Source organism: Scyliorhinus torazame, chromosome 1 (genome assembly GCF_047496885.1).
Source record: "Scyliorhinus torazame isolate Kashiwa2021f chromosome 1, sScyTor2.1, whole genome shotgun sequence".
Taxonomy (NCBI): Eukaryota; Metazoa; Chordata; class Chondrichthyes; order Carcharhiniformes; family Scyliorhinidae; genus Scyliorhinus; species Scyliorhinus torazame.
In genome coordinates, this window is record NC_092707.1 from 213909977 (window position 1) to 213936222 (window position 26246).

Here is a 26246-nt window from a genome sequence, read left to right on the forward strand (position 1 = left end):
GATTTGCGGGGGCCCTCCTGCAACGTTCACATACATATTCTACCCCCTCAAAGAGCCGGCTCATCCTCGCCCTCGCTCTATACACCACCTTCAGCTGTATCGGCTCCAACCTCGCACACGAAGTGGAGGCGTTCACCCTCCGGAGCACCTCACATCAGAACCCCTCCTCCATACCCTCTCCTAACTCTTCCTCCCACTTTGCCTTTATCCGTTCTAGCAGCGCCTTCTCCTCCTCCAAAATAGCCCTGTAAACCGCCAACACAACCTCCTTCTCCAGTCCCCCTGTCATCAGCACCTCATCCAGCAATGTGAAAGCCGGCTCTACTGGGAAGCTCTGTATCTCCTTTCTGGCAAAATCTCAAACCTGCATGTAACTAAATATTTCCCCCTGCTCCAGCCCATACTTCGCTCCCAGCTCCTTCAATCCCGCAAAACGACCCCCAAGAAACAAATCTTTTCGTGTCCTAATTCCTTTCTCCTCCTATCTCCGAAAATTTCCATCCTACTTCCCTGACTCAAATCTATGGTTCCCCCAAATCGGCATTTCCCTTGACCCTGCCCCCAACCCGAAGTGCTGTTGAAACTGCCTCCAAATTCTCAACGGAGCTATTACTGCCGGACTCCCTGAGTATCTCCCCAGGGCCATCGGGAGCGGCGCTGTCACTAGCGCCTTCAATTCCAACCCCCTACCCAAACTCTCCTCAATTCTGACCCATTGGGAGTCAGCCCCTGTGACCCAGCTCCGTACCTTCTCCACATTCGCCGTCCAGTAATAATACATAAGGTTTGGAAAACCCAAACCCCCGCCTGCCTTCCTCTCTGTAGTAGCACCTTTTTAATTCTGGCCACCTTCCCTCCCCATATGAACGAGGTAATCATCCCTTCAATCTCTCTAACACATGCCTTTGGCAGGAAAATCGGCAGGCATTGAAAAATAAACAGGAATCGCGGCAGCACATTCATTTTAACCGCCTGTACCCGACCCGCCAGTGACAGAGGGAGACCATCCCACCTTGCCAGATCAGCTTTCACCCTCCCCACCAAACTGGAAATGTTGTACCTACAGAGCCCCCCCCCCCCAAACTCGAGCAACCTGCACCCCAGGTATCTAAAGTGAGTCCCTGCCTTACGGAATGGCAACCCCCGCCCCCCCCCCCCCCCCATCCCTGCCCCCACCCCTGGCCGAGACACCACAAAATATTTACTCTTGTCTAGATTTAATTTGTACCCTGAGAAAGACCCAATCACCCGAAGCAGCTCCAGTATTTCCCCCTATAGACACACTTGTTTCCGACACGTATAATAACAAGTCATCAGCATATAAAGTCACCCTACACTCTATACCCCCCCCCCCCATTATCCTTTTCCATACCCCCAAACTTCTTAATGCGATGGCCAATGGCTCAATCGCGAGTGCAAACAGCAGGGGGGACATAGGACATCCCTGCCTAGTCCTACGGTGGAGGGAAAAGTATTCTAAGCTGATGTTATTTGTGCGGACACTGGCCCTCGGCTCCTTATATAATAACTTTACCCAGTCCACAAATCTGGGTCCAATTCCAAACCCTCCAGAACTGCCATCAAGTACCCCCATTCTGCACGGTTAAACGCTTTCTCGGCATCCAATGCCACAACCACCTCTGTTTCCATCCCCTCCGCCGGTACCATAACCATATGATTTGTCATGGCCAAGTAACAATCTTTTGTTAACAATAAAAATATGAGACTGACTTCATATTGTCATGTGGAAATGGGTGTTTATAAATGGGTATGTATATAAATATCTGTAGTGAGAGTAACTTAAAGAAATGGGTGTTTACTACTGCAGTGATGTCAGAGAGTGGATGGAGCTGGGCTGTCTGTCAATGTTTTACTTTCGTTTTAGGCTGTTTGTTGCAGAGTGTGTTTTAGTTTCGTTTTCAGAGCTGGATAGCTGCAGTCACAGCCAGAAGGGGTATTAGTGCGGTATACATCGACGATCTGGTAAATTTCAGCCAGTCATGGAAAGAACATTTAAAACATCTGATGGAGTTATTCAATCGACTTCAGGAGGCGGGTTTGGTGGTAAACCTAGCCAAAAGTGAATTTGGAAAAGCCTAAGTCACTTTCCTTGGCCATACAATCGGACAGGGTCGAATGGTCTCATGGGATGTGAAGACAATAGTCATTGAGGAGTTTCCAATACCCTAATCACAAAGGGAAATAATGCGATTTCTTGACATGAGTGGATTTGATCGAACATTTGTGCAAAGGTTTTGTAGCGTGATTATTCCACTGATAGACTTGAAGAAACGTCAAAAATTTCAGTGGACAGCTGTCTTTCAACAGGCATTTGACTGCCTGAAAGCTGTGATAACCAATGCTCTTGTGTTGGAGAATTACAAAGGACTCCCTGATCAGATTGAACTAAAGTATCTGACTTTAAAGAGAAATGCCAAGGCGTAGAGAAATGGACGGATGGTGCAGAAACCTTCTTGTTCAAAGAGACTGTCAATTGAGAAGGATTTCAGTTGGAGGAAGAAGAACGAAAAAATGGGCTATATTATTATACCTGTTTGTGTGTGTTGTTTTTTTTGAAACAAAAAAGTATGTTTAATGTGTGCATTTCTTAAAGGATAGTGAAAAGGTGAAAAATGAAACCACCTTGAAGTTGATGGTTTCTTTTTTTTTCTTGGGGGGGGAAGGTGTCATGTGAGAGTACCTTTAAGAAATGTGTGTTTACTACTGCAGTGATGTCAGAGAGTAGGTGGAATTGGGCTGTCTTTTAGCTTTTTACTTTTGTTTTGGCAGGGTGTGTTTTAGTTTCGTTTTCAGAGCTGGGTAGCTGCAGTCACAGCCAGAAGGGGTATTAGTTTCTCTCTCTGTAATCTTAAAACTGTAAATCGATCCTTTGGTGATTTAAAACTAATAACTGCTCTCAGTAGTGACTTTAACCTGACGTGCTTCTGTTAAAGGTTTTGTTTTTAAATCTTATGGATGTTAAAAGGACAGCTTAAGGATTACGTAGTCTTGTATTCTTTGGGAGTTGTATTTGAATTAATGGTTGCTAAGATGTGCACTGTATGTTTTAAAAAGGTTAACTTGAGTTCATAGAATAAACATTGTTTTGCTTTAAAAAATACTTTTCCATTTCTGCTGTACCACACCTGTAGAGTGGGCCGTGTGCTCCCCATGCCACAATCTATTAAAAGTTGTGGGTCAGGTGAACTCCATGATACACTTTTAAACCCTGGCCCATAACAACATTGCTATGAATTTGCTACGTGGGGAGGTAAGGACGTGTATAGAAGGTGAAAGCTGGGTGCTGCTGAGAGCTGAGTGAGTGTGAGGAGTACACTTAGCAAGACAGCGTAAAGAAGGTGGAACCTAAAACACAGGATGGAGTTGGATCAGCAAATGTAATCACTTTTCCTGACCTGGTGTGGTCAATAAACCACTTTCTGAAATGTAAATTAGTCTGGGGCACAATGCTCCAACCACTTACCTGTAACCTCAGTACCTTGGGAAGAGCCTTGAGAAGAGCAGCAGGTTTCTTCATCCCATTTTTGGGAAAAAGCCTGCCCTTCCTGCCCCTGACTGGATCCACCATTAATTCCAGGGAAGTGCCATTGAATCTAGGTGTTCTGTGCTTTCAACCTAAGTAACACCTGACTCCACCTAATTTCATTTCTCCATTTACTTTTTTGATATTGGACTAGACATTGCACTGTGCAGGTGTACATCATACCAGCTGAGAAATGTTAAAGCTGGAAGTCAAAATTTATTGCCTTGATCAAGATGAAATTGCAGTAACTGTCATTCTAACTTTATTTTTGAGTTTTACTCTTGCAATTCCATTATTACTATCTCACTCGGGACTAGCCTTCACCGTAATATTGCTTGTTTGGCCTTTGTTCCGCACTAACCAATCACTATTTGTTGATGTAACATTGTTAATGTACTCTGTCGATTATTCTTTTGTCTACTATGTAGACCTTGGCTGCAGAAAAATATTTTCACTGTACTTTGGTACATGTGACAAATATCAATCAATCAATCCTTTGTTCGTGGTTCAATTGGGTTTCTGGTTAGTGGTTAGACTCTCAAGGCGATGATCGTGGGAAATGTGACAATGACAATACTATTAATTGCCAAAGATTAGCTTCTCTTTTATTGGAGATGATATTTGTGGCACTTGTGTGGTTTGAATATTGCTTGGTTACTTACCAACCCATGTTTCTGTGTTCTTATCACATGCCTGGATATGGTCCAGGTCTTGCAGGCATGTGCTGCTTCATTACCTGAGCAATTGGTCAAACGGCTTATCATTGTGCAATCATCAGTAAGCCGCCCCATTTCTTACCTAATGATAGAAGGAAAGTGATAAATTCACTGATAAAGCAGCTGAAGATGAAAGGACATAGGACACTACCCTGTGGAACTCTTGAAGTAATGTCCTGGAGCTGAGATGAGTTGGCTCCAACAATCACAATTATTCTCCTTTGTGCTAGGTATGATTCCATCCAGTGGAGAGTTTTCCCCTGAATCCGATTGACTTTGATTTTGCAGGGACTCCTTAATACCACATTTTGTCAAATGCTGCTTTGATGTCAAGGACAATCACTCTCATGTGACCTCCGATTATTTTAAGGTTGTATTGCAGCCTGGAGCTGAGTGGTCTTGGCAGAGTCCAAACTAAATATTGGTGAATATTATTGGTGAATAAAATCTGTCACATTTCTACCTCCAATTCTGAAGATGAGTCGTATTGGGCTTAAAATGGTAGCTCTGTTTCTCTCTCCGCAGATGCTGCTGAAACTACTGAGATTTTCCAGCATTTAAAATTTTTATTTCAGATTTCCAGCATCTGCAGTATTTTGCTTTTATATTATTGTTGAATAATTGCTGCTTCATAGTGTCATGATATTTGAGTGAATGTTGCAGTGGACTCCAGTATTGAATATAATATGGTACACTCAGTATTTCATTGGGTCATAAAACCTGGCGGTGGGGCAGATGTCAGACAGTACATGTAAATGTAAGTTGAAACCAGGCTGTTCTTAATGATGGTAGCTTACAATAATGATATTGGTCATCCTGCAACATAAAAACACGACGGATAGCACTATCGATTACCTCTGCTATCACTTTTCTGATGATTGAGGGGTAGGTTGATAGAGTCATTGGCTGGATTTGTCCTGTCCTTTTTGAACAGGAAGCAGCTGAGTAATTTTCACCTTGTGGGGTAGATGCCAGTGTTGCAACTATACTGGAACAGCTTGGCTAGGGTTACAGCTAGTTTAGGAGCACAAATCTTCAACACAGCTGGGATGTTGTTGTGGCACACATTCTTCACTGTTTCCAATGTACTCAGCTATTTTACGATATCAAATAGAGTGAGTTGAATTAAATTAGAGTTGACATTTATAAGCTCAGGAGACCCTGAAGCAATTCACAGCTATTTAAGTGCTGTTGAAGTCTAATCACTGTTATTAGGAAATGTGACATGCAATTTGTGTTCAACAAGGTTCCAGAAACAGATTTGAGATGGAAAGTAGAATATACAGCAGGAAAAGGCCATTTAGCCCAATTAAATCATCTACTTTTGATGTTGGTTGCAGGACAAATACCAGCTGGGTGTCTGGAGAGAAGTCCCCTCTTCTTTGAATAGTGACATGGATTTTTTACATAAATGTTTGGCTAAAAATGTAAATCTCCAATGGTGAGGCGATCAAGAGATAGCCAGGCCGGAACCACCATTGGAATCATAGAATCATAGAATTTACAGTGCAGAAGGAGACCATTCGGCCCATCCAGTCTGCACCGGCCCTTGTAAAGAGCACCCTACTTAAGCCCATACCTCCACCCTATCCCAGTGACCCCACCAAACCTTTTTGGGGGGGATACTAAGGGCAATTTAGCATGGCCAATCCACCTAACCTGCACATCTTTGGGCTGTGGGAGTAAACTGGAGCACCCGGAGGAAACCCAACGCACACACTGGGAGAACGTGCAGAATCCGCTAGTGATCCAAGCCGGGAATCGAACCTGGGACACAAAGCTGTGGATCAATTCCACTAACGATGGTTGTGACTGTTTCAGTCTCACGTGCTGGTGTAGGGATCCTCCTGTTTAACCCTTGTCTGTTCTGTTATTTTTTGCCATTACAATTCTGGTCCATGGATGATTAATGACTTTAAGGACAAGTAGGTTACCTTTTAATTTAAAAAGACAGCTCCAACAAGATGTGCTGTTTTGAGCTGACATAAATGATGACCTGGACTGACTGGCTTTATTGGTGGCCAATGAGCGGACCCCAAAAGCACGGTTCTTTTTGGCGACAGGCTGTGATTTGCTTTGCTAGTTCTGGAATGTTCCTCAGGTGAGACATGGTTTGGTTTAACTTTTGTTTTGGTTTAGAAGTTTCTCACTTTCTCGCTATCTCTCTCTCTCACTCATCTAATGGACTCTTTCTAAACATCCAAGGTAAAAGCCTCTCTCTCTGCACAGCCAGACTGATCTGCAAGGAAAGTAAGGCAAACTACCAGCTGCAGGGAGGGTTCAGATAATTAAAAACCTCTAAGAATCTTGTGTGGGGATCTCTGGAGGTCCATCTCGTGAAGCTGGAAACCAAATAAGAATTAAACAAGCCTGAGGCTGTTCCTTTGAGTGAAGGTCTAGGTTAATAAAAGTTAAAGTTACTCTCCAGATGAAGTCCTGTTGTCTGAGAGTACTGACTGAATGCTTTTGCCAGAGGATCATCACTAACACTATCCCGGTGGCTTCGATCACTCAGCATCCTGGGAGGACAGCCTCCAGCAATGACTTCAACATTGGAAGCAAGGGCGCGTTTCATCTTAATCCCATTTTATTTTCACCCTCCCCTCCTACTGTCTTGTGTGTGTCTGTCTTGTGTGTGTTTGGGTAGAGAGTGGGACAGTAAAAGGAGGACTGGTAGATTAGCTGGCCATTATTCCGTTATAATTACTGCATATTTAAACTTCCTGTTTCTGTTATAAATAAATAGTTATTGTGTTCAACTTACAAGCCCGGTGGCTATAACTTATTGAGCAGTAAAGAGCCAAAGATTCTGCAAATTTTTTAAAATGAATTATTGGTTAATTCATTTGTGTTGGGACTCTGGGATCTGTGGGGCTGGAATCAACTGTGTACTAGCCCAGGATGTCATAGCAGATATTCTTAGAGCCTCCTGTTCTTGCTAGTTGCTTAGTTTGACACATTCGTTCATTACAGTTTGTAGCAGTATTACAGAGCTTGGAATAGTTTCATTAATTATGGGATTGTCCGGCTCTGTTATAACATTCTGCTTCATGCTTATCATGTATGTAGTCCTGGGTTACAGCTTCTCTATGTCACCTAATTTTCAGGTGAATATATATGTAGACTGACAATACACGGTATGAATATTGCTATTACTCTTACGGCACATATATATTACATAGTTATTGTTATCTATGCCAGATAGTCAATGAGCAATCTTCCTTAGCTGCTTATTTTCTAATTAGTAAAATTTCTGAAACATCCAAATGACGTCTGTTTTATACTTCCTTTTTAATAAAGTGTTGGTTCAAAAGTAAGCGTTCGGATAACTATTTGGACAAAAGCTTGCTATTAATTGTAACTTCCTTGGGTAGGCATTTCTGTCAATGTAAAACAATTTGTACTCATCCTGCACACGCATCCTGCAGATGGCAAGGTAAACCATTGACAGCTGTGTCTTTATATAGCCATACTCATTGCTTGTCTTAACATTTTTCTTCAGATCAGACATTAGCGTTTTAAGTTCTTTCTAGAAGCAAATGTTTACCTTGCACACTTATATAGGACCTTTATTGCAGGTTGTTCTTGTGAGTACAAGAGTTATTTTTCTATTCCTTCACACTGAATTGCAGGGCCTTGTGCAAAGAAAGCTTTAATTTCTGTTACTCCTTTATTCCTCAATCCTCAGTGTTTTCCCTCCCTTCCAGTCTCTATCAGCATTCTCAGGGGGTTTTCAACCTCTCTACCAGCAATCCATTTTGCATCTGTTCGAGGTTAAATTCAGCAGTATCTTTGGCGTTTTGTTCTAATTGGCTGCTCAGTTCTTATACATCCAATCCTTAACAAGATGCCATGAGTAAAGCCCCACCTTGCTGCAGGATTGGTTTGACTGTCCATTATGTTGTGTTTTCTTCCTGAGACCTCAAGCTGCACATTGTGCATAATTGTTGGTCACACTACTTTTCCCAATTTTGATAAGAGGTTATGCTATGCCTGGTGTCTAACCAGTTACAGTGCCACCCCAAACCTACTCAACACAATTGAGATGATCAGATAAACACTTTAAGGACACAAAATAGATTTAGATTGAGTTACAAGTCAATTTAAAGAAACTTATCTAATTTTTCAGGTTACACTCACAACAATCGGTTATGGCGATAAAACTCCGCAAACATGGCTTGGTCGAATGCTGGCAGCAGGATTTGCACTATTAGGAGTCTCCTTCTTTGCTCTACCAGCTGTAAGTATATGGGCTTGCTGGCAGTAGCTGCAAAAATGGCTTAGAATTAGGAATGGCAGACTTAAATTGATTAAATTGAGGCAAACTATGCTTTAACAGTTCTGAAATAACTTAAACACTTTCAGTTTTCAGTTCTAATTTTCATGTGCAATATTTTCATCACTAGTTTGAACATTGGTTATTGAGGCTTTGTCTTAAACTCACCTGGAATATCCTGTGAGTGCTGCCTGTTATAATCCTACATTACAATCCTGTATTTGGGAGGCTGGTTGGTGAAGACAGCTGGAAAAGTTAAAAGATAGATCACAAGTGGCTCATCATGCTTTTGAAAAAGCTCTCGAATTAGTCCAATTTCCAGCTCTTCCCCAATTATCCAGCAATTATTTTTCCTTTTGAAAGCTGTATCCAATTTCCTTTTGAAAATGATTACTAAATTTTCATCCACCACCTTTACAGGCAGTGTTTTCCAGATCATACGTACTTGCTGCATGAAAAAATGGTTCTGCATGTGTTTGTGATTCTTTTGTTGTTAGAACATGGTAATTTGGCCAGGACAAACAGGTAAACATCTCCCGCCATTGCTGCTGCTGCAAAGATCTGACTTCAAATGAGTTTGACGAATTCTCAATGCAAATCCCAGTGAGCTTGAGTGCATAGCATCTCTCAGCAGAGATGCCACAACATAAGGTGCTGAGATGCAGCAGGTTTTAATCTCTGCTGCATCAGGTTTCTAAACAAGTACAGAATCATAGGATCCCACCACGGACAGTAAGGAGGGGGGACTCTCTGGGAAAATATACGGACAGCTACTGGACAGAGCTTGAACACCACTGGACGAGACCAGACAGAAATGGAAGGATGAACTGGGGACAGAAGTGGGGTGGGGACTCGGGAGCAAGGCACTGAGCAGGGACAACTCCATCTCCTCCTGCGCAAGGCTCAGCCTCATGAAGTTCAAAGTGGTGCACAGAGCGCACCTGACAAGAACCCGAATGAGCAGGTTCTTCCCGGAGGTGGAGGACAAATGTGAGTGGTGCCAGAGGGGCCCGGCCAACCACACCCACATGTTCTGGACTTGCCCCAAACTTGCTGGGTTCTGGACAGCCTTCTCCGAGGCAATGTCCAAGGTTGTGGGGGTGAGGGTGAAGCCATGCCCAAATGTGACAATCTTTACTGTAAATTCTATGATTCCGGGGTATCAGAGCAACCAGAGCCAAACATGGTGAAGAGGGCCGACACCCTAGCTTTCGCTTCCCTAATCGCACGCTGGAGAATCCTCCTCAGCTGGCGATCAGCAGAACCACCCACAGCTGCAGACTGGTTAGCTGACCTTTTGGAATTTCTCCACCTGGGGAAGATCAAATACGGCATCCGAGGGTCAGAGGAAGGCTGCCTTACTGCATGGGGGAAATTTGTTGGTCTGTACCAAAACCTGTGTGAGGCCAACAACAGCCAATAGAGGGGGAACTGAAGGATTAGAGAGGGGAAAAACAGAAGACAAGGAGGAACTCCAGGGTTGCACAACCCAGGGTGGAGAGGGGGGAAAGGGGGCAGAGAGTCTGAGGCAGACAGGAGGGACAACACGGGGGGACACCGAACTAGACGGCAGCAATCTGTAAATAAAGTAAAGTAAAACAAAAGCCTATTTGCGTTACACTGTTGAATAAATAAACATGAACGTCAATGTACATAATGTTGAAAATGCCAATAAAAAGATTTAAATAACAAAGAATCATAGAATCCCTCCAGTGCAGAAGGAGGCCATTAGAGTCTGCACCGACCCTTCAAAACACCACCATACCTAGGCCCAAACCCCCGTCTTATTCCGGCAACCCCACCCTACAGGGCCATTTAGCATGGACAACCTACTTAACCTGCACATCTTTGGTCTTTGGGAGGAAACCGGAGCACTCGGAGGAAACCCACGCAGTCACAGAGAGAAAGTGCAAACTCCACACAAACAGTCACCCGAGGTCGGAATCGAACCCAGGTACCTGGCACTGTGAGGCAGCAGTGCTAACCACTGTGCCACCCCCACAATCACATGATGACAGGATTCGGATTCCCTCTTAAACCCAAACCAAAGGATGTACAAAACAAAGCAAAAGGCTGTTTTAAAAAACATATTTGGCTCTTTGCTTTCGTATTACTTCTGATTGGTTAGATTAATGAACCTCTGAGTCAATGGCTAAATGGGCTGCCCTGAGTACTGCTATATAGCTATATAGGATGATCCTGACTTCTGAAATTGATCATCTCAGCTGGGGCAGTGGTAATGGCCTAGATCTTGCCTCAGTACCGTAAGCCGGGAAGGAGAAATATCAACCCATGGTTCTTCTATCAATTAGTATCCAGTGCATATTAGGTAAGGACAGGTTTGTGTTTGTCTCTGCTGTCCCCATGATCAAATGGCCTGTCATCAGTTGCAGTTCAAGCTGATGTGTGCAAAATTACCTGTTCAAACAAGGTATTGCAGAGATACTGGGCCTTGATGGATGACTTCCTGCAAGGGTTAGCAATGTCAGGAAGCGAGGATTAATATTGTGCCCTGATACTTGCTATTCACAATGCCAACAGTGCAATTTTTAAAAAAATAAAAAAAATAAAAATTTAGATTACCCAATTCATTTTTTCCAATTAAGGGGCAATTTAGCGTGGCCAATCCATCTAGCCGGCACATCTTTGGGTTGTGGGGGTGAAACCCACGCAAACACGGGGAGAATATGCAAACTCCAACTCCACACGGACAGTGACCCGGGGCCGGGATCGAACCTGGGACCTCGGCGCCGTGAGACCGCTGTGCTAACCACTGTGCCGCCGTGCTGCCCTGCCAACAGTGCAATTGAGATCATTGTTAAGTCTCCAAGTAGTAACTGACTGCGATGTGTTTTTTGCAGGGAATTCTGGGTTCAGGGTTTGCTCTCAAAGTTCAAGAACAACATCGACAGAAACATTTTGAAAAAAGAAGAACCCCTGCTGCCAATCTCATTCAGGTGAGTGAAGAAATCCACACTCGGTCAGCATCATGCAACATCAGATGAGTGCATGTTACAGGCACAAGAAGCTGTTTGAAAGGTCAAACACATGCTTTCCTTCCCAAGGCTCAGAGCTGGAGAATGGTTTTGAATATGGGGCGAAATTCTCCTACCCGCCCCGCCACATTTCTGCCCCGACCGGCCGGCGGGAGTCTCCGTAACACCGGCCGGTCAATGGGGTTTCCCATTGTGGGGCAGCCCCACGCCGTCGGGAAAGCCCCGGGTGCCGGCAGAACGGAGACTCCTGCCGGCGGAGAATTACGCCCATGTTTTGGGATGGATTACATTGCACTGAAACACAAGGAGGCCAGCAGTAGGAATAAAAGAAATGCTTTTTTTTACATGCCCAGCCTCACCTCTAGTCCTGGAATCCATTACAGCTCAGGAAGAATATTGTAATGGTTACCACCATAGGGTTTTAAGGCTAGTCGGTGAAAGCATTGGAATATTACAGTTGAAAGCATTTGTAAAGTTATCTTGTCTCAGGAACTGTTTTTTAGATTGGAAAATGATGGGCGCGATTCTCCAAAATGGAGACTAACTGTTCACATCGTCGTGAACGCTGTTGCGTTTCACGATGGCATGAAACGGCCGCGGGGACAACCGATTCTGGCCCCAACAGGGGGCCAGCACGGCGCTGGAGCGGTTCACGCCTCTCCCGCCTCCGTTCTCGGCGCCAAATGGGTGCCGTGCCAACCTGCGCATGCGGGGGGACATCTTTAGCGCGCCGGCCCCTACGCAACATGTTTGGGGGTTCAGGGGCCTGCCGCGCAACAAAGTAGGCCCGGGGGGGGAGAGGCCGGCCCACCGATTAGTGGGCCCCGATTTGCGGGCCAGACCCCATCGGAGGCCCCACCCCGGGGACGGAGGCCTCCCCCCCCCCCCACAGGCCACCCCCCCCCGACCCTTCGCACAGATTTCCCGCCGGCAGCGACCAGGGATGAACGGCGCCGGCGGGACTCTGCCGTTTACGGGCGGCCACTCGGCCCATCCGGGCCGGAATATCGGCAGCGCGGCCGCGTACAGCGGCCAAACCCGCCGGCGCAAATAGCGCCGATTCTCCGCGCCTCGGAGAATCGCGCGCCGGTGTCGGGGCGGCGTGGCGCGGTTGCGGCGATTCTCTGGCGCGGGGCTTGGAGACTCGCCTGATCGTGCCCGATGTATGTCACTCCACCCGATCAAGAATGATTAGAGAGCGAATTCAGGGAATTATGAAGCAGTTAACTGGTCTATAAATACTAGGAAATTACTGAAATTTACAATTAAGGATAAGGTGAACGAACTGCTTGAAACTTTTCAGTTGATTGGATAGAACCAGAAAGTAGGTATGCCTGACAAACCTGATAGAGGTTTTTGCACAGATAATGAAAGTAGCGGACAGGGAAATGTTGATCGATGTTCTTGATATGGACCTCTCGAAGGCACTTGATATTGTACCTCATAAGAGACTTTTAGTTTAAGTTAAGACCCATGGAAGGGAAGTTATTGACCTGGTTAGGAAATTGGCTGAGTGGCAGGAATTAATGGACAGGTATTCTCATTGGCAAGATGGCCACGTCACATTTCTGCCTCACCCCGCCGGCGGGGTGCTCCGTTACGCCGGCCGGTCAATGGGGTTTCACATTGTGGGGCAGCCCCACGTCGTCGGGGAACCCCTGGCTGCCGGCAAAATGGAGCAGTCTGCCAGCGGAGAATCCCACCCCTTGTGTTGTGGCCTCAACTATTCACACTTATTAATGACTTAGATGATGGGATAGATAGCCACATATCCCAATTTATCAATGACCCAAAGATAGGTTTCATTGCAAGCAATGTAGTAAAAAAATTACAAAGGCGATATTGATAGTCAGTTGGATGGACAAATCTGGTGCAAATGGATTTCTATGCAAGCAAATGTCAAATTATCCACTTTGGACCTAAAAAAAAAGGATAGAACAGGGTACTGTCTAAATGGTAGAAAGCTAGAAACAGCGGAGAATCCAAAGAGAGTTGGGAGCTCAAGTACATGGATCATAAAAATGTCCCAAACAGGTACAGAAAATAATTTAAAAGACTAATGGAACAATGGCTTTTATATCTAGATGACTGGAACAGAAGGGGGGAGAAGTCACTTCAGCTATATAAAGCCCTGGTTAAACCACACCTGGCATTACTGTGAGCAGTTCTGGGTACCACACCTTTGGAAGGATACATTGATCTTCGAGCGAATGTGGTATAGATTTACCGGAATGATGCTTTGACTTCAAGCATTAAATTATGAGGAGAGATTGCACAAACCAGTGCTGTATTTCCTGGAATTTAAATGGCTCAGAGCGATTTGATTAAAGTTTCAAGATATTAAGAGGAACAGATTGGGTAAATAGAGAGAAGCTAATTCTGCTGGTTGAGGTGTCCAGTTGTAGTTTAAAACTTAAGAGCCAGATTTTGGTCAATTATGATTTTAAATCTGAAGTTATTAAGGGAAATGGAGTTAGGTCACAGGTCAGCCATGATTCACTGAATTGGGGAACAAGTTTGAGGGCTGAACAGCCTACTCCTGTTCCATTGTTCCTATTGTAATATCCGCATGGGACTTACAGGGTGAGAATTATTATCTTCCCCGTGATTCTCGCAGAGTACGGGCTTCTGTGGTGAGGGGCGGGTGAACTCCATTTAGCACTGTATAAAAGGTCAGCCAATAAGGCTCCCACCAGAAAGAGACCTGGTAGAAATCTACTGGGAAGTGTATATACCCTGATTGCAAATAAATAAAGTTCTTTATTTTACTCGGTGTGGACTCCGTGTCCTTATAAAACAGCCAACGAGGAGTAAACTGGTTTGCTGTCGATGCTGCAACCTACTCGGTTGAACCACTACTCCAATTTTCTAGAACGAGGTTGGAACCAATTATTTTGCCAACCCTCTGTTTGGGCGATTAGTTGCATTTGACACCGGTGTTGAAGACTGGAACCAGTATGCGGAAAGGATGTGTTACTTCTTCTGGGCTAACAACATCACGGAGAACGTGCAGCAGACAGTCATACTACTGATGAGCCGTCATGTTCGGAGTGATCAGGAGTCTTATGTACCCGGTGGTACTCCTTCAACCAACTCGTGGCACCGTGGCGTAACTTTCACCTGACCCCGTCAGTGACCCCGTACCAAGGTGTCCTTTTAGTAGGGTGGAGAGGCCCACCGGTGAGTTGGTCACTGAGTTCATATCAGGGCTCCGGAAGATAGCCAGGTTTTGTGAGCATGGAACAGCTTTGTCGGATATACTCCGCGATTGTTTGGTCTGTGGTATCAATAACACGGAAATGCAGAACTTTCGGGCGAAACCTCCCTGACTTCTCAACATGTGCTACAGACCTCTTTTTGACCCAAAGGAGTGCGGAATGTAGTATCCAAGAAATACGAGGGACGGAGGTGAACATTTTGGGGCGTTGCCTTCACGTGGTATCCCTACAGCCCGGACCGCCATCGCAATGACTCCAGCCCCTGGGCAAAGGGTCGGCTGTTGAGACACGGACCATCCCTAGACTCGGCTGAAGGAGATTCTGGCACATATGCGACGAGAGGGGTAACAGCAAGAGGACCAGCGCTCCAGGCGCCCCGATCAAGGTAGGCATCAGCCCTGGGGCTAGGCCTTATCATAGAATCCCTACAGTGCAGAAGGGGGCCATTCAACCCAGCAAGTCTGCGCCGATCCTCTGTAAGAGCATCCTACCTAGGCCCAATCCCCCACCCTATCCGAGTAACACCACCTAACCTTTGGACACTTGAGGGGAAATTTATCGTGGCCAATCCACCTAACCTGCACATCATTGGGCTGTGGGAGGAAACTGGAGCACCCGGAAGAAACCCACGGCGACACAGAGAATGTGCAAACTCCATAGAGATAGTCACCCGAGGTCGGAATTGAACCCGGTCCCTAGCGCTGTGAGGCAGCAGTGCTAACCACTATGCCTTGCATCTGGATGACCCAGAAGAGGCAGAGAATCAGGCTGAGATGTAGGTAAACTGTTTGGCAGCACCCCGGGTGGCCCTAATCATGTTCAAATACAAGTGAATGGCCATATGCTCCAGATGGAATTGGATACGGGAGCTGTCATTTCTGTGGTGGAGTAGAGCACTTTAATCTTGGGTGACTGTCTGTCACGCACCTTGGATGACTGTCTGTGTAGGATTTGCACATTCTCCCCGTGTCTGCGTAGGTTTCCTCCAGGTGCTCCAGTTTCCTCCCACAGTCCAACGATGTGCAGGTTAGTGGATTGGCCATGCTAAAATTGCCCCTTAGTATCAAAGTTGTGCAGATTAGGTGGGGGACCGCACGGGGAAGTGCGCCTAGGAAGGGTACTTGAGGGTCAGTGCAGACTCGATGAACCGAATGGCCTCCTTCTGTCATGTAGAGATTCTGTGATTCTACAAATGGGGTGTGAACACTTTGACTTTGGCTGACACGGCAGCTCGTTTGGCCACTTACACAAGGCAAGACTGAATATTGTGAGGATGATGCTTACTCTAATAGTTTATGGGTCATGCAAGGAAACAGCACTAGCCTGTTGAACCGTGATTGGCTACACCACGTGCAGTTAGATTGTCAACATAGCCTCCAAGTGGATGTGGCGACCTGTGTGCAGTACTGAGCAAGTTCCCCAAAGTTGTCCAGCTTGGCTTGGGTACCATTAAAGGGGACATGGCCAAGATCCAGGTGGACCCGGAGGCCCATCCCCGATATTTCCCGCCTGCTCGGTCTCCAAGATTTAGTGGAGAAAGTCGAGACTGAACTTTGTTGCTTGGAAAGTTTGGATATCATTAGACCTGTGCACTTTGCTGATTTGGCAGTGCCGGTGGTCCCCATCATGAAGCCAGAAAGACAGTCCGCCTCTGCGGAGTCTATAAATTGACGGTGAACACGTCTTCAAGGTTAGACCATTATCCTTTACCCTGCATGGAGGATTTATATGCAACATTGGCCGGTGGCTGTATATTCACAAAATTGGACATGAGCAAAGCTTATCCACAGCTCATCTGGACCTCGATAAGTCCTCACGGAAATATGTCACATTCAATACGCACAAGGGTCTGTACGAGTATACCCAGCTGCCATTCGGAATCTCCTCGGCGTGCACAGTCTTCCAGCGCATCTTGGAGAATATCCTGCATGGATTGCCACAAGTTGCGGTTTACTTAGACAACATGCTAATCGCGAGGACCATGGACCAGGAGTGTTTACAGAACCTCGAAGCGAAGCTCTTTTCCTGGTATGCGGTGTGCTTGTGCTGTGCAAAGTGCATATTTCACGCAAAGGAAGTTTGGGGTATGGGGTGGACCAAGACGGCCTGCACCCAGTTGGCAATAAGTGAGAGCCATCAAATTGGCCCCCGCCTCACGAGACGCCACAGAATTCCGCTCTTTCTTGGATTGGTCAATTGTTATGGCAAATTCATTCCGAATTTTGTGACCGTCCTGGCCTCTCTTCATTTGCTCCTCAAGAAGCACCAGCCTTGGATGTGGAGCAAGGCCCAGAATGAGGGGCGGGATTCTCCCACCTCGCGCCGGGCCGGAGAATCCCCAGGGGGGGGCGGCGCAAATCCCACCCCATCGCTCCAACGCTGGCTGCCGTATTTTCCGGCGCCGGTTTACGGGCGGGGGCCATTGGCAGCGGCGCCCCCCGGCAATTCTTCGGGCCCCGATGGGCCAAGCGGCCGTCATTTACTGGCCAGTCCTGCCAACGTGAAATGGACATGGGCGGGGGTGGGGGGGGGCTCGGGGGGGATCCGGCCCGGGGGGGGGGGGGGGGGGGGGGGGGGGCGGGGGCATAGTGGCTTGGCCCTCCGGCCCGGGGGGGGGGGGGCCATAGTGGCTTGGCCCGCAATCGGGGCCCACTGATCTGCAGGCGGGCCTGTGCCTTGGGGGCACTCTTTCCTTCCGCGCCGGCCTCTGTAGGGCTCCGCCATGGCCGACGCGGAGAAGAACCCTCCTATGCATGCGCGGAACTACGCCGGCGGTCCTGCGCATGCGCCAACTCGTGCCAGCCCTTCGCCGCTGGTTGGCGCGGCGCCAACCCCTCCGGCAACCTAGCCCCTACGTGCGGAGGATTCCGCACCTTCCGGTCGGTCCGACGCCGGAGTGGTTCGCGCCGCTCTTAACGTCGGGCAATCCGGCCAGTTGCGGGAGAATCCCTCCCGAGGTGTTTAATAAAAGTAAAACAGCGGTTGTCCTCTTTGGGGCTGTTGACGCATTTTGATCCTTCGAAGCCATTATTCGTCTCATGTGATGCATCGCCAGATGGGATTGGGGCAGTCGTGTCTAACCGGATGAGTGATGGCCATGAGCATCCAATTGCTTTTGCCTCATGCTGGCTGCAGCTGAGCAAACATATGCTTAAATCGAAAAAGAAGGTCTGGCAGTCGTATTTGGTGTAAAGCGATTTCATCAGTACGTCTATTGCCACCTTATCTTTATCGACACAGGTCACAAGCAGTTGTTGGTCCTCTTCGTGAAGACATGGTGCTCCCACCAATTGCTTCTACAAAGATTCAGTGCTGGGCCTAGTTATTGGCTGCTTAGGAATACTCTTTTGAGCACCGTCCAGAACCCACATTGCATATGCTGGTGCATTGAGCCGTCGTCCTCCGCAAACTGAGTCCACAAACCCCTCTATGGCAGTCAAAGTGGTCGCTGTCCTAAATTTTATGGACTCCTTGCCCGTCACTGTATCGTGTATTCATGACTGGACGCAAACTGACCCCGTCCTTGCCAAGGTGTGACATCTGGTGCTCTATGGTAGGCAGCATCGACAGCTTCCTGGGGAGTTGATCTCTCGAAAGTTCTTGGAGCTGATCGTAGAAGATGATATCTTCCTGTGAGCATGAGGGGCAGGCAATCATGTTAAAGGACCTTCGCAACAGGCACCCCAGAGCTTCTCACCAGCATCTTCATTTTGGACATTATGTCGGATATCGAGATGATGGCTCAACAGTGTTCCATCTGTCAAGGGCACCAGAAGCTCCCCGTCGCGGCATGCCCACCCCCTTGGGAGTGGCCAGGCTACCCTTCTGCTCCACGTACAAGTCGATTTTGCTGGTCCATTCCTGAGTTCAATGTTTCTCGTCCTGGTGGATGCCTATTCCGGCTGGAGGTCCAAACGATGGTGACGATAACCTCCCAGGCAACCATTGAGCGATTGTGCCTTTCTTTTTCCACCCATGGAAGCCCAGAGGTGCTTGTAACCGATAATGGGGCCTCTTTCACTGGTGAAGAATTTGCCGCTTTCTTGAAAGTCAACAAGATTTGGCATATCTGCATTACCCCATAACATCCGACGACAAATAGCTTGGCAGCGAGGGCCATGCAGACAGTTAAATGGGGGCTAAAGAAGCAGACTTCGGGCTCGATGGTCACCAGGCTGGCACATTTTTATATTCTCGCACAGGACCATGCCGCACGCAGTAACTGGGGTGGCCTGCTGAGTTGCTCATGGATCATAGGCTTCGTACCCGACTTAGCTTGATTCTCCCAGACATCGGCATGAAAGTGTGCCATTACCACGGTTTGCAAGGGTATTGCCCTGTTCAACATCGACCTCTCCGATGCTTCACACCTGACAATGCAGTGGTCGTTCGTAACTTGAGTGACTGCTTGCCCGCTGCTCATGGAATTGTCACCCATCAAACGAAACCAGTCTCTGACCAAGTTCAGGTCAGGGGCCAATTAATGAGAGAGCATTTGGATCATATTCACCCAGGGAGGCTGGTCCTCATGACATTCCTGGAAAGAAATCTGTCCTGGAAGCCTTCAACTCCATTACTGATCCAGCCTGCTGTGACTCCTGCAGTCTATGTCGATGGCAACATGTCTGATGTTGTATTGTATCTTCTGAGGTCTCACAGTTCAGCCACTTCCTGTCGATCATCAACCATGGCATTCTTGCCGTAGTCGACGTTCCCCTGCGAGGGATACTCCGACGGATCCAGCGCATCAGGTGCACGGCGATTTACCGGGACCAAAGAGAATCCAACGTCCTCCTCATCGATGTGGTCTTCGGACTTTGGGGTGGGGGGAGGAATGTAATATTCCGCACGGGACATACTGGGCGGGATTCTCCACCCCAACGCCGAAGTGGCCGTGCCGTCGTGAACGCCATCGAGGTTCACGACGGCACGGAACTGCCCCGGTCCCGACCGATTCAGGCCCTGACAATGGGCCAGTATCGGGGCCGCGTCATCTACCTTGGCCTTGTCGCCCACGTAAAAGCGGCGCCGAATAGATGACGCGACCGGCGCCGCATAATGGACGTCATCCACGCATGCGCGGGTTGGCCGGCGCCAACCCGCGCATGCGTGGTTGCCGTCCTGTCCAAATCCGCCCCGCAAGAAGACTGGGGACGGATCTTGCAGGACCGCGGAAGGAAAGATGTCCTCCTTCAGAGAGGACGGCCCGATGATCGGTGGGCACCGATCGCGGGCCACCCCACATTCAAGGTGAAGCCCGGTGCAGGATCCCCCCTCGCCCCCCCCACAGGCCGCCCCCCCAGCGTTCACGCACCACCCACGACTGCAGCGAACAGGTGTGGACGGCGCCGGGGGGAACCCGCCGTTTTGGCCTGGCCGCTCGGCCCATCCGGGCCTGAGAATAACGGGGGTGCCGGAGAATCGCCATTTTGGGTATCTCCGGACATTCTCCGGCCTGCGGCCCGCAAAACTCGACTGGCCCGTTCCCGCCGCTCGGGAGAATCGCGGGAGGGAGTCGGACCGGTGTCCCCGGAAATTTCGGCGGCCCAGGCGATTCTCCCAACCGGCGTGGGAGTGGAGAATCACGCCTACAGGGTGGGAGTGATTATCTTTCCCAGGGTTCTCGTGGGGTACAAGCTCCCACTGGTGAGGGGTGGGGGAACTCTATTTAGCATTGTATAAAACGCCAGCCAGCAAGGCATCGACCAGAATGAGACCAGGTAGGGATCTACTGGGAAGTTGATATACCGTGATTATAAATAAATAAAAGTTCTTTATTTAACTCTTTGTGGACTCCCCGTGTCCCTATTAAACCCATGTAATGGAATGGGAAAGTGGTAGGATTGGCTGGGAAGCAGAGGCCGTGGAGGAGAGCTGGGCATTATGGAGTGGAAACAAGTCTGGCGACGAGAGAATGCATACAGAAGGTCTGCCTCCTGAAAATAAAAATAGCTGACTAATTCAATTTTCGGTAATTTAGCATCTGTGATCATCTTAATGAAAGTGCACAGCAGCTTGAAACTTTCCAATCATTACCTAGCTTTGTTTAAAGTTCATCTCCATGGCAATATCAGCTCTGTAATGACATTAAGAATTTCAAATGTTGTGGAACAGCCATTGTGCAATATTTATCTAAGCATTGCGACTCTGGCCAACCTCTGTGACAGCAAGTACAGTTCCAAAATATCTGCTGCTTTATTTAATTTGAGCACAAACAAGATGTTCGGAGACACTCTTGGGGATCTGATTGAATTGGCAACTAATTATCTTATAAAGAACAAGTTTAAGTTTAGTTCAATCTTGCGAGTTACAACTGATCCTGGGTGGATGCAAACATTCTTGAGATCCTAAGGTGGAGGGTCAAGACCTATATCACAGTAATTGCAGAGAGTTAGAAAATAGGCAAAAAGAGAGCGCACATCTGGGGCGAAATTCTCCGTTATTGGTGGAAAGTCCGCCGATCGGCGCAAATCCCACTTGCGTCACGTCATAAAAATGGGCCGATAGTCTCCGGCCCGAAATGGGCTAGCAGCGACGTGACGGGATCCGCGCTTGCGCAGTGGTTCACGCCGTGCAGCGTCATACGCGCCGCACGGCATGACGGCTCATAAGGCCGCGCAGCTCCCCCCCACCCGACCGCAACACCCGACCGCAACACCCGACTGGATGGCTGGCCGTCGCTCAGCCCCGAGGTTCAGGTCACGCGATGTGGAGGCGCTCCTGGACGCGGTGGAGCAGAGGAGGGATGCCCTGTATCCCGGGCACGGCCGCAGAGTTGCCCCACGCCACAGCCGGCGTCTGTGGAGGGAAGTGGCAGAGGCCGTCACCGCTGTGGCCCTGACACCACGGACAGGCACCCAGTGCCACAAGAAGGTGAACGACCTCGTCAGAGCAGGCAGGGTGAGCCTCCCCCATATCCCCCCTCCCCCATATCCCCCCTCTCCCCCATATCCCCCCTCCCCCATATCCCCCCTCCCCCATATCCCCCCCTCCCCTATATCCCCCCTCCCCCATATCCCCCCTCCCCCATATCCCCCCCTCCCCCATATCCCCCCTCACCCATATCCCCCCTCGCCCATACCCCCCCTCCCCATATTCCCCCTCCCCCATATCCCCCCTCCCCCATATCCCCCCCTCCCCCATATCCCCCCCTCCCCCATATCCCCCCCTCCCCCATATCCACCCCTCCCCATATCCCCCCCTCCCCCATATCCCCCATATACCCCCTCCCCCATATCCCCAAGTGAATCCAGCCCTAACCTTAACCTTTGCAATGCACGCGCAACCGATGGCGTGCATTCATATACCTGCCTAACACTGTTGCCTTTTACCCCTGCCACCACCCCCCCCCCCCACAGGAGAAGTGCGCACACAACAATAGGGAGCATGTGAGGACTGGAGGAGGCCCCGCTGATGAGAGGCCACTGGCCGTACACGAGGAAAGGGCCCTGGAACTGGCTGGCGGACCTGAGGACCGGGAGGTTGCTGATGCAGAGGTCGGGGGCCCACGAGCAAGTGAGCCACCAACAGCCCGTCCCCATATCCCTCCTCCCCTATATCCCCCTCCCCCATATCACCTGATCACTGCCTGATGTCTAACCATGCATGCTTCATTGTGTATCGCAGGACCAAACGTCCAGGCACCCATCCCCGCAGATGCACACCGCCCGCAGGATGCCCCTCGGAGACCACAGGAGACGGAGGGACCCGCACCCTCCAGCATGCGACGCCCGCAGGATACCCCTCGGAGACCACGGGAGACGGAGAGACCCGGACCCTCCAGCATGCGACGCCCGCAGGATGCCCCTCGGAGACCACAGGAGACGGAGAGACCCGGACCCTCCAGCATGCGACGCCCGCAGGATGCCCCTCGGAGACCACGGGAGACGGAGAGACCCGGACAATCCAGCATGCGACGCCCGCAGGATGCCCCTCGGAGACCACGGGAGACGGAGAGACCCGGACCCTCCAGCATGCGACGCCCGCAGGATGCCCCTCGCACACCACGGGAGACGGAGAGACCTGGAGCAACAGGGAGACGACACCCCCGTCACGTGCGGGAGCGACCACCCAGCGATGAGGGGGGCAGCCACAGGCCCCCGTCACATCCGAGCCAGGACACCACTACCCAGGACACCACTATCCAGGACACCCCTACCCGGGACACCACTACCCGGGACAGCCCTACCCGGGACACCACTACCCAGGACACCCCTACCCGGGACAGCACTACCCGGGACACCACTACCCAGGACACCCCTACCCGGGACAGCACTACCCGGGACAGCACTACCCGGGACAGCACTACCCAGGACACCCCTACCCGGGAAGACGAAATACCGGACAGTGACTCAGAGTGGATGGGTGGAGACGAACCCCCACCCCAAAGTGCCATGGAGTCAGAGTGGGACGAAGAGCACGACACAACGCCACTGCTGTCACCAACACCCTCCACCATCGCAGAAACACTCACCACGGTTGGGCACTTTAGTGATGAGGCGTCTGGTACACTCACTGGTGCGCACAACACAGCCGTCCCGGTACAGCAGGTGGAGGGAGGAGCAGCAGAGGGACCGGGCGGTCGGAAGGCAGCCCAGGCCAAGCGAACATCTGCCGCCCAGATGGATCCCGGGTTCCTGCAGTTACCACACCCACACATAGATCCGATGCAACCACCGACACGGAGACGAGCGTATAGGGTGACGGGTGGCTTGCGGCGGCTGCGGTCGCAGGTGGAGGAGTCCACCCGCGTCCAGGAGCTGGGAGTGGTCCCGGTCATGCGTGCCACCCAGGCTGACACCGCACGGGTGGCGTCCGCGGTGGAGGCAATGGGTGCGACGGTGTCAGACATGGGGAACGGTTTGCGAGGCCTGGGGCCTTCCGTGCAGGCGGCGTCTGTGGCCCAGGAAATGGCTGCCCTCTCACAGGAGGCCATGAGCCAGTGCCAGCGCCAGATGGCAGAGGCGCTCAACGCCATAGCCCAGTCTCAGCAGGCCATGGCCCAGTCTCAGCAGGCCATAGCCCAGTCTCTGCAGGCCATGGCCCAGTCTCTGCAGGCCATGGCCCAGTCTCTGCAGGCCATGGCCCAGTCTCAGCAGGCCATCGCTGAGGGCATCGGCGCCAGTGGCCATGTGCGAGCCGGCGTCGCACTGTCACAGACAGGGTTTGACAACCCCCTGGGCTCCATGGCTGCAAACCTGCAGACCCCTGTCGATACCAGCACGGGCCTCCAGGACTGGCAGCGCCAGATGTTGGGGGCGCGTCGGATGGCCAGTCCGTTCGCATCCCCCACCCATGTAGAGGCCTGGGGGCCATCGGGCACCCCGAGGGAGGAGGAGGTGGTGTGGTCCGTCCCGGCTCCCTCTGTAGGGGAGGTCCCGGTACACCGCGACACCTCGGACTCCCCCCCTTGCGTCCCAGGTGCATCGGGTGGGCAACGGGCAGGACAGGCTGGCAGCTCGCCATCCCAGTCGCCCGGGCCGCAGCCTGGCCCATCTAGGCCAGGACGCCCCAGGAAACGGCCGCCAAAGGGATCCAGTGTCAGAGGGCAGGAATCACAGGAGTCCACCTCCAGTTCTGCTGTACCGTCTGGGGAACCACATAGACGTAGTCAAAGGGCCCGTAAGGCCAAACAATTAGACACTGAGTAAGTTGGCACGGGTGCAGGGCACAGATGAGTTTTAGGGGCTCGGGCACGTGCATGAACTCCTTTGGTTATTAAAGTCAATGTTACACCTACCGAAGCTGCCTTTGTGCTCTGTCCAAAGTGTGCGGGCGTGTCATGTACGTTGAGCGCAAGTATGTGTGTGACGGGTGGTCTTACCTCAGCCCCAGGTGAGTCTGCCCCCTTCCCCCTGGGCCGCCATCAACATCCCCCGGGCAGAGGACGGGACCGTGCGCTGCAGTGTCACAGCCGCATGCAGGGATGGTCCGGGTGGATGGTGGTACTGTGGCCATGGGTCAGACATAGTCCAACGATGTAGAGCCAGGAGCTCATCGGAGGCGGGTTGTCATCATCCTCCATGGCCTGCGATAGACACGCGTCCACCCGCACTGGGTGAGCCCGGCCCGTTGTGCCGCCGGTGGATCGGCAATTGGGAGTGGGGGGGTGGTGTGCATGCGGGTGGGGTGTGTGGGGTTGGGGAGGGGGGTGAGGGTGCTGGGTGGGTGGATGGGTGGGGGGTGTGGGTGGTCGGCTGTTGCCATGGTGTGCGGTCTGTGGCCATACTACCCGATTCCCACGCCCATCTAGTCAGTGAAGCGGGCGTCTATCAGTCTGTCCCGTGCCCGCTGGGCCAGCCGGCAACGGTGGACAGCCACCCGCCTGTGTCTACCCCGTCTGCCCTGACCATTGCCCCCATCCCCCTCATCTGGGGAGGACTGCGCCTCTTCCTGCTGCTCCTCCACTCCGCCCTCCTCTGCCTGCGGCACATCGCCCCTCTGCTGGGCTATGTTGTGCAGGACGCAGCACACCACAATGATGCGGCCGACCCTATCTGACCGATACTGGAGGGCGCCCCCAGAGAGGTCCAGGCACCTGAAACGCATCTTCAGCACGCCAAAGCACCTCTCGATCACTCCCCTTGTTGCTACATGGGCATCATTGTAGCGGTTCTCCGCATCATTGCGTGGCCTCCGTATAGGCGTCATCAGCCACGATCGCAATGGGTAGCCCCTGTCGCCCAGCAACCAGCCCCTCAGCCGGGGATGGCGTCCCTCGTACATGCCGGGGATGGATGACCGCGACAACACGAATGAGTCGTGTACACTGCCTGGGTGACGGGCACAGGCGTGCAGGATCATCATGCGGTGGTCGCAGACCACCTGTACGTTCATCGAATAGGTCCCCTTCCTACTAGTGAACACGGCCCTGTTCTCTGCAGGTGGCCGCACGGCGACGTGCATCCCATCGATCGCGCCCTGGACCATGGGGAACCCGGCAACGGCAGAGAAGCCCACGGCCCGGGCATCTTGGCTGGCCCGGTCCACGGGGAAGCGGATGTAGCGGTGCGCCATGGCATGAAGGGCATCTGTCACTGCCCGGATGCACCGATGCACCGATGTCTGCGATATGCCGGACAGGTCCCCACTCGGTGCCTGGAATGACCCCGTTGCATAAAAGTTCAGGGCCACCGTAACCTTGACGGACACGGGGAGAGGGTGTCCCCCGCCAGTGCCACGCGGTGACAGGTGTGCCAGCAGGTGGCAGATGTGTGCCACGGTTTCCCGGCTCATCCGGAGTCTCCTCCTGCATTCCCGGTCCGTGAGGTCCTGGTATGACTGCCGGGGCCGGTACACACGGGGCGCCCTCGGGTGCCTCCGTTGCCATGGGGCCGCGACGTCCAACTCCCCCTCCTCGTCCTGTCGGTCAGGTGTCCCTCCAGCCTGGGCGGCTGCCGCCTGCCCCTCTGCGGCAGCCTGCGCCGCCTCTCTCGCACGCTCCTCCTCCTCCTCCTCCTCCTCATCCAGCGCAACATAGACATGAGCGGCTGCCAC

General features: G+C 50.9%; 1 protein-coding gene across 2 annotated transcripts in view; it reads left to right on the forward strand.

The window, feature by feature from the left end:
* The window catches only part of LOC140418751 (potassium voltage-gated channel subfamily KQT member 4-like), a 1006403-nt gene that overhangs the window by 696710 nt on the left and 283447 nt on the right, over positions 1–26246 (forward strand). For both annotated transcript variants that reach the window (XM_072502359.1, XM_072502364.1), the window contains exons 6-7: positions 8390–8500; positions 11398–11493. In XM_072502359.1, coding sequence (XP_072358460.1) covers positions 8390–8500; positions 11398–11493 — 207 coding nt within the window. The remainder of the gene's footprint in view (positions 1–8389; positions 8501–11397; positions 11494–26246) is intronic.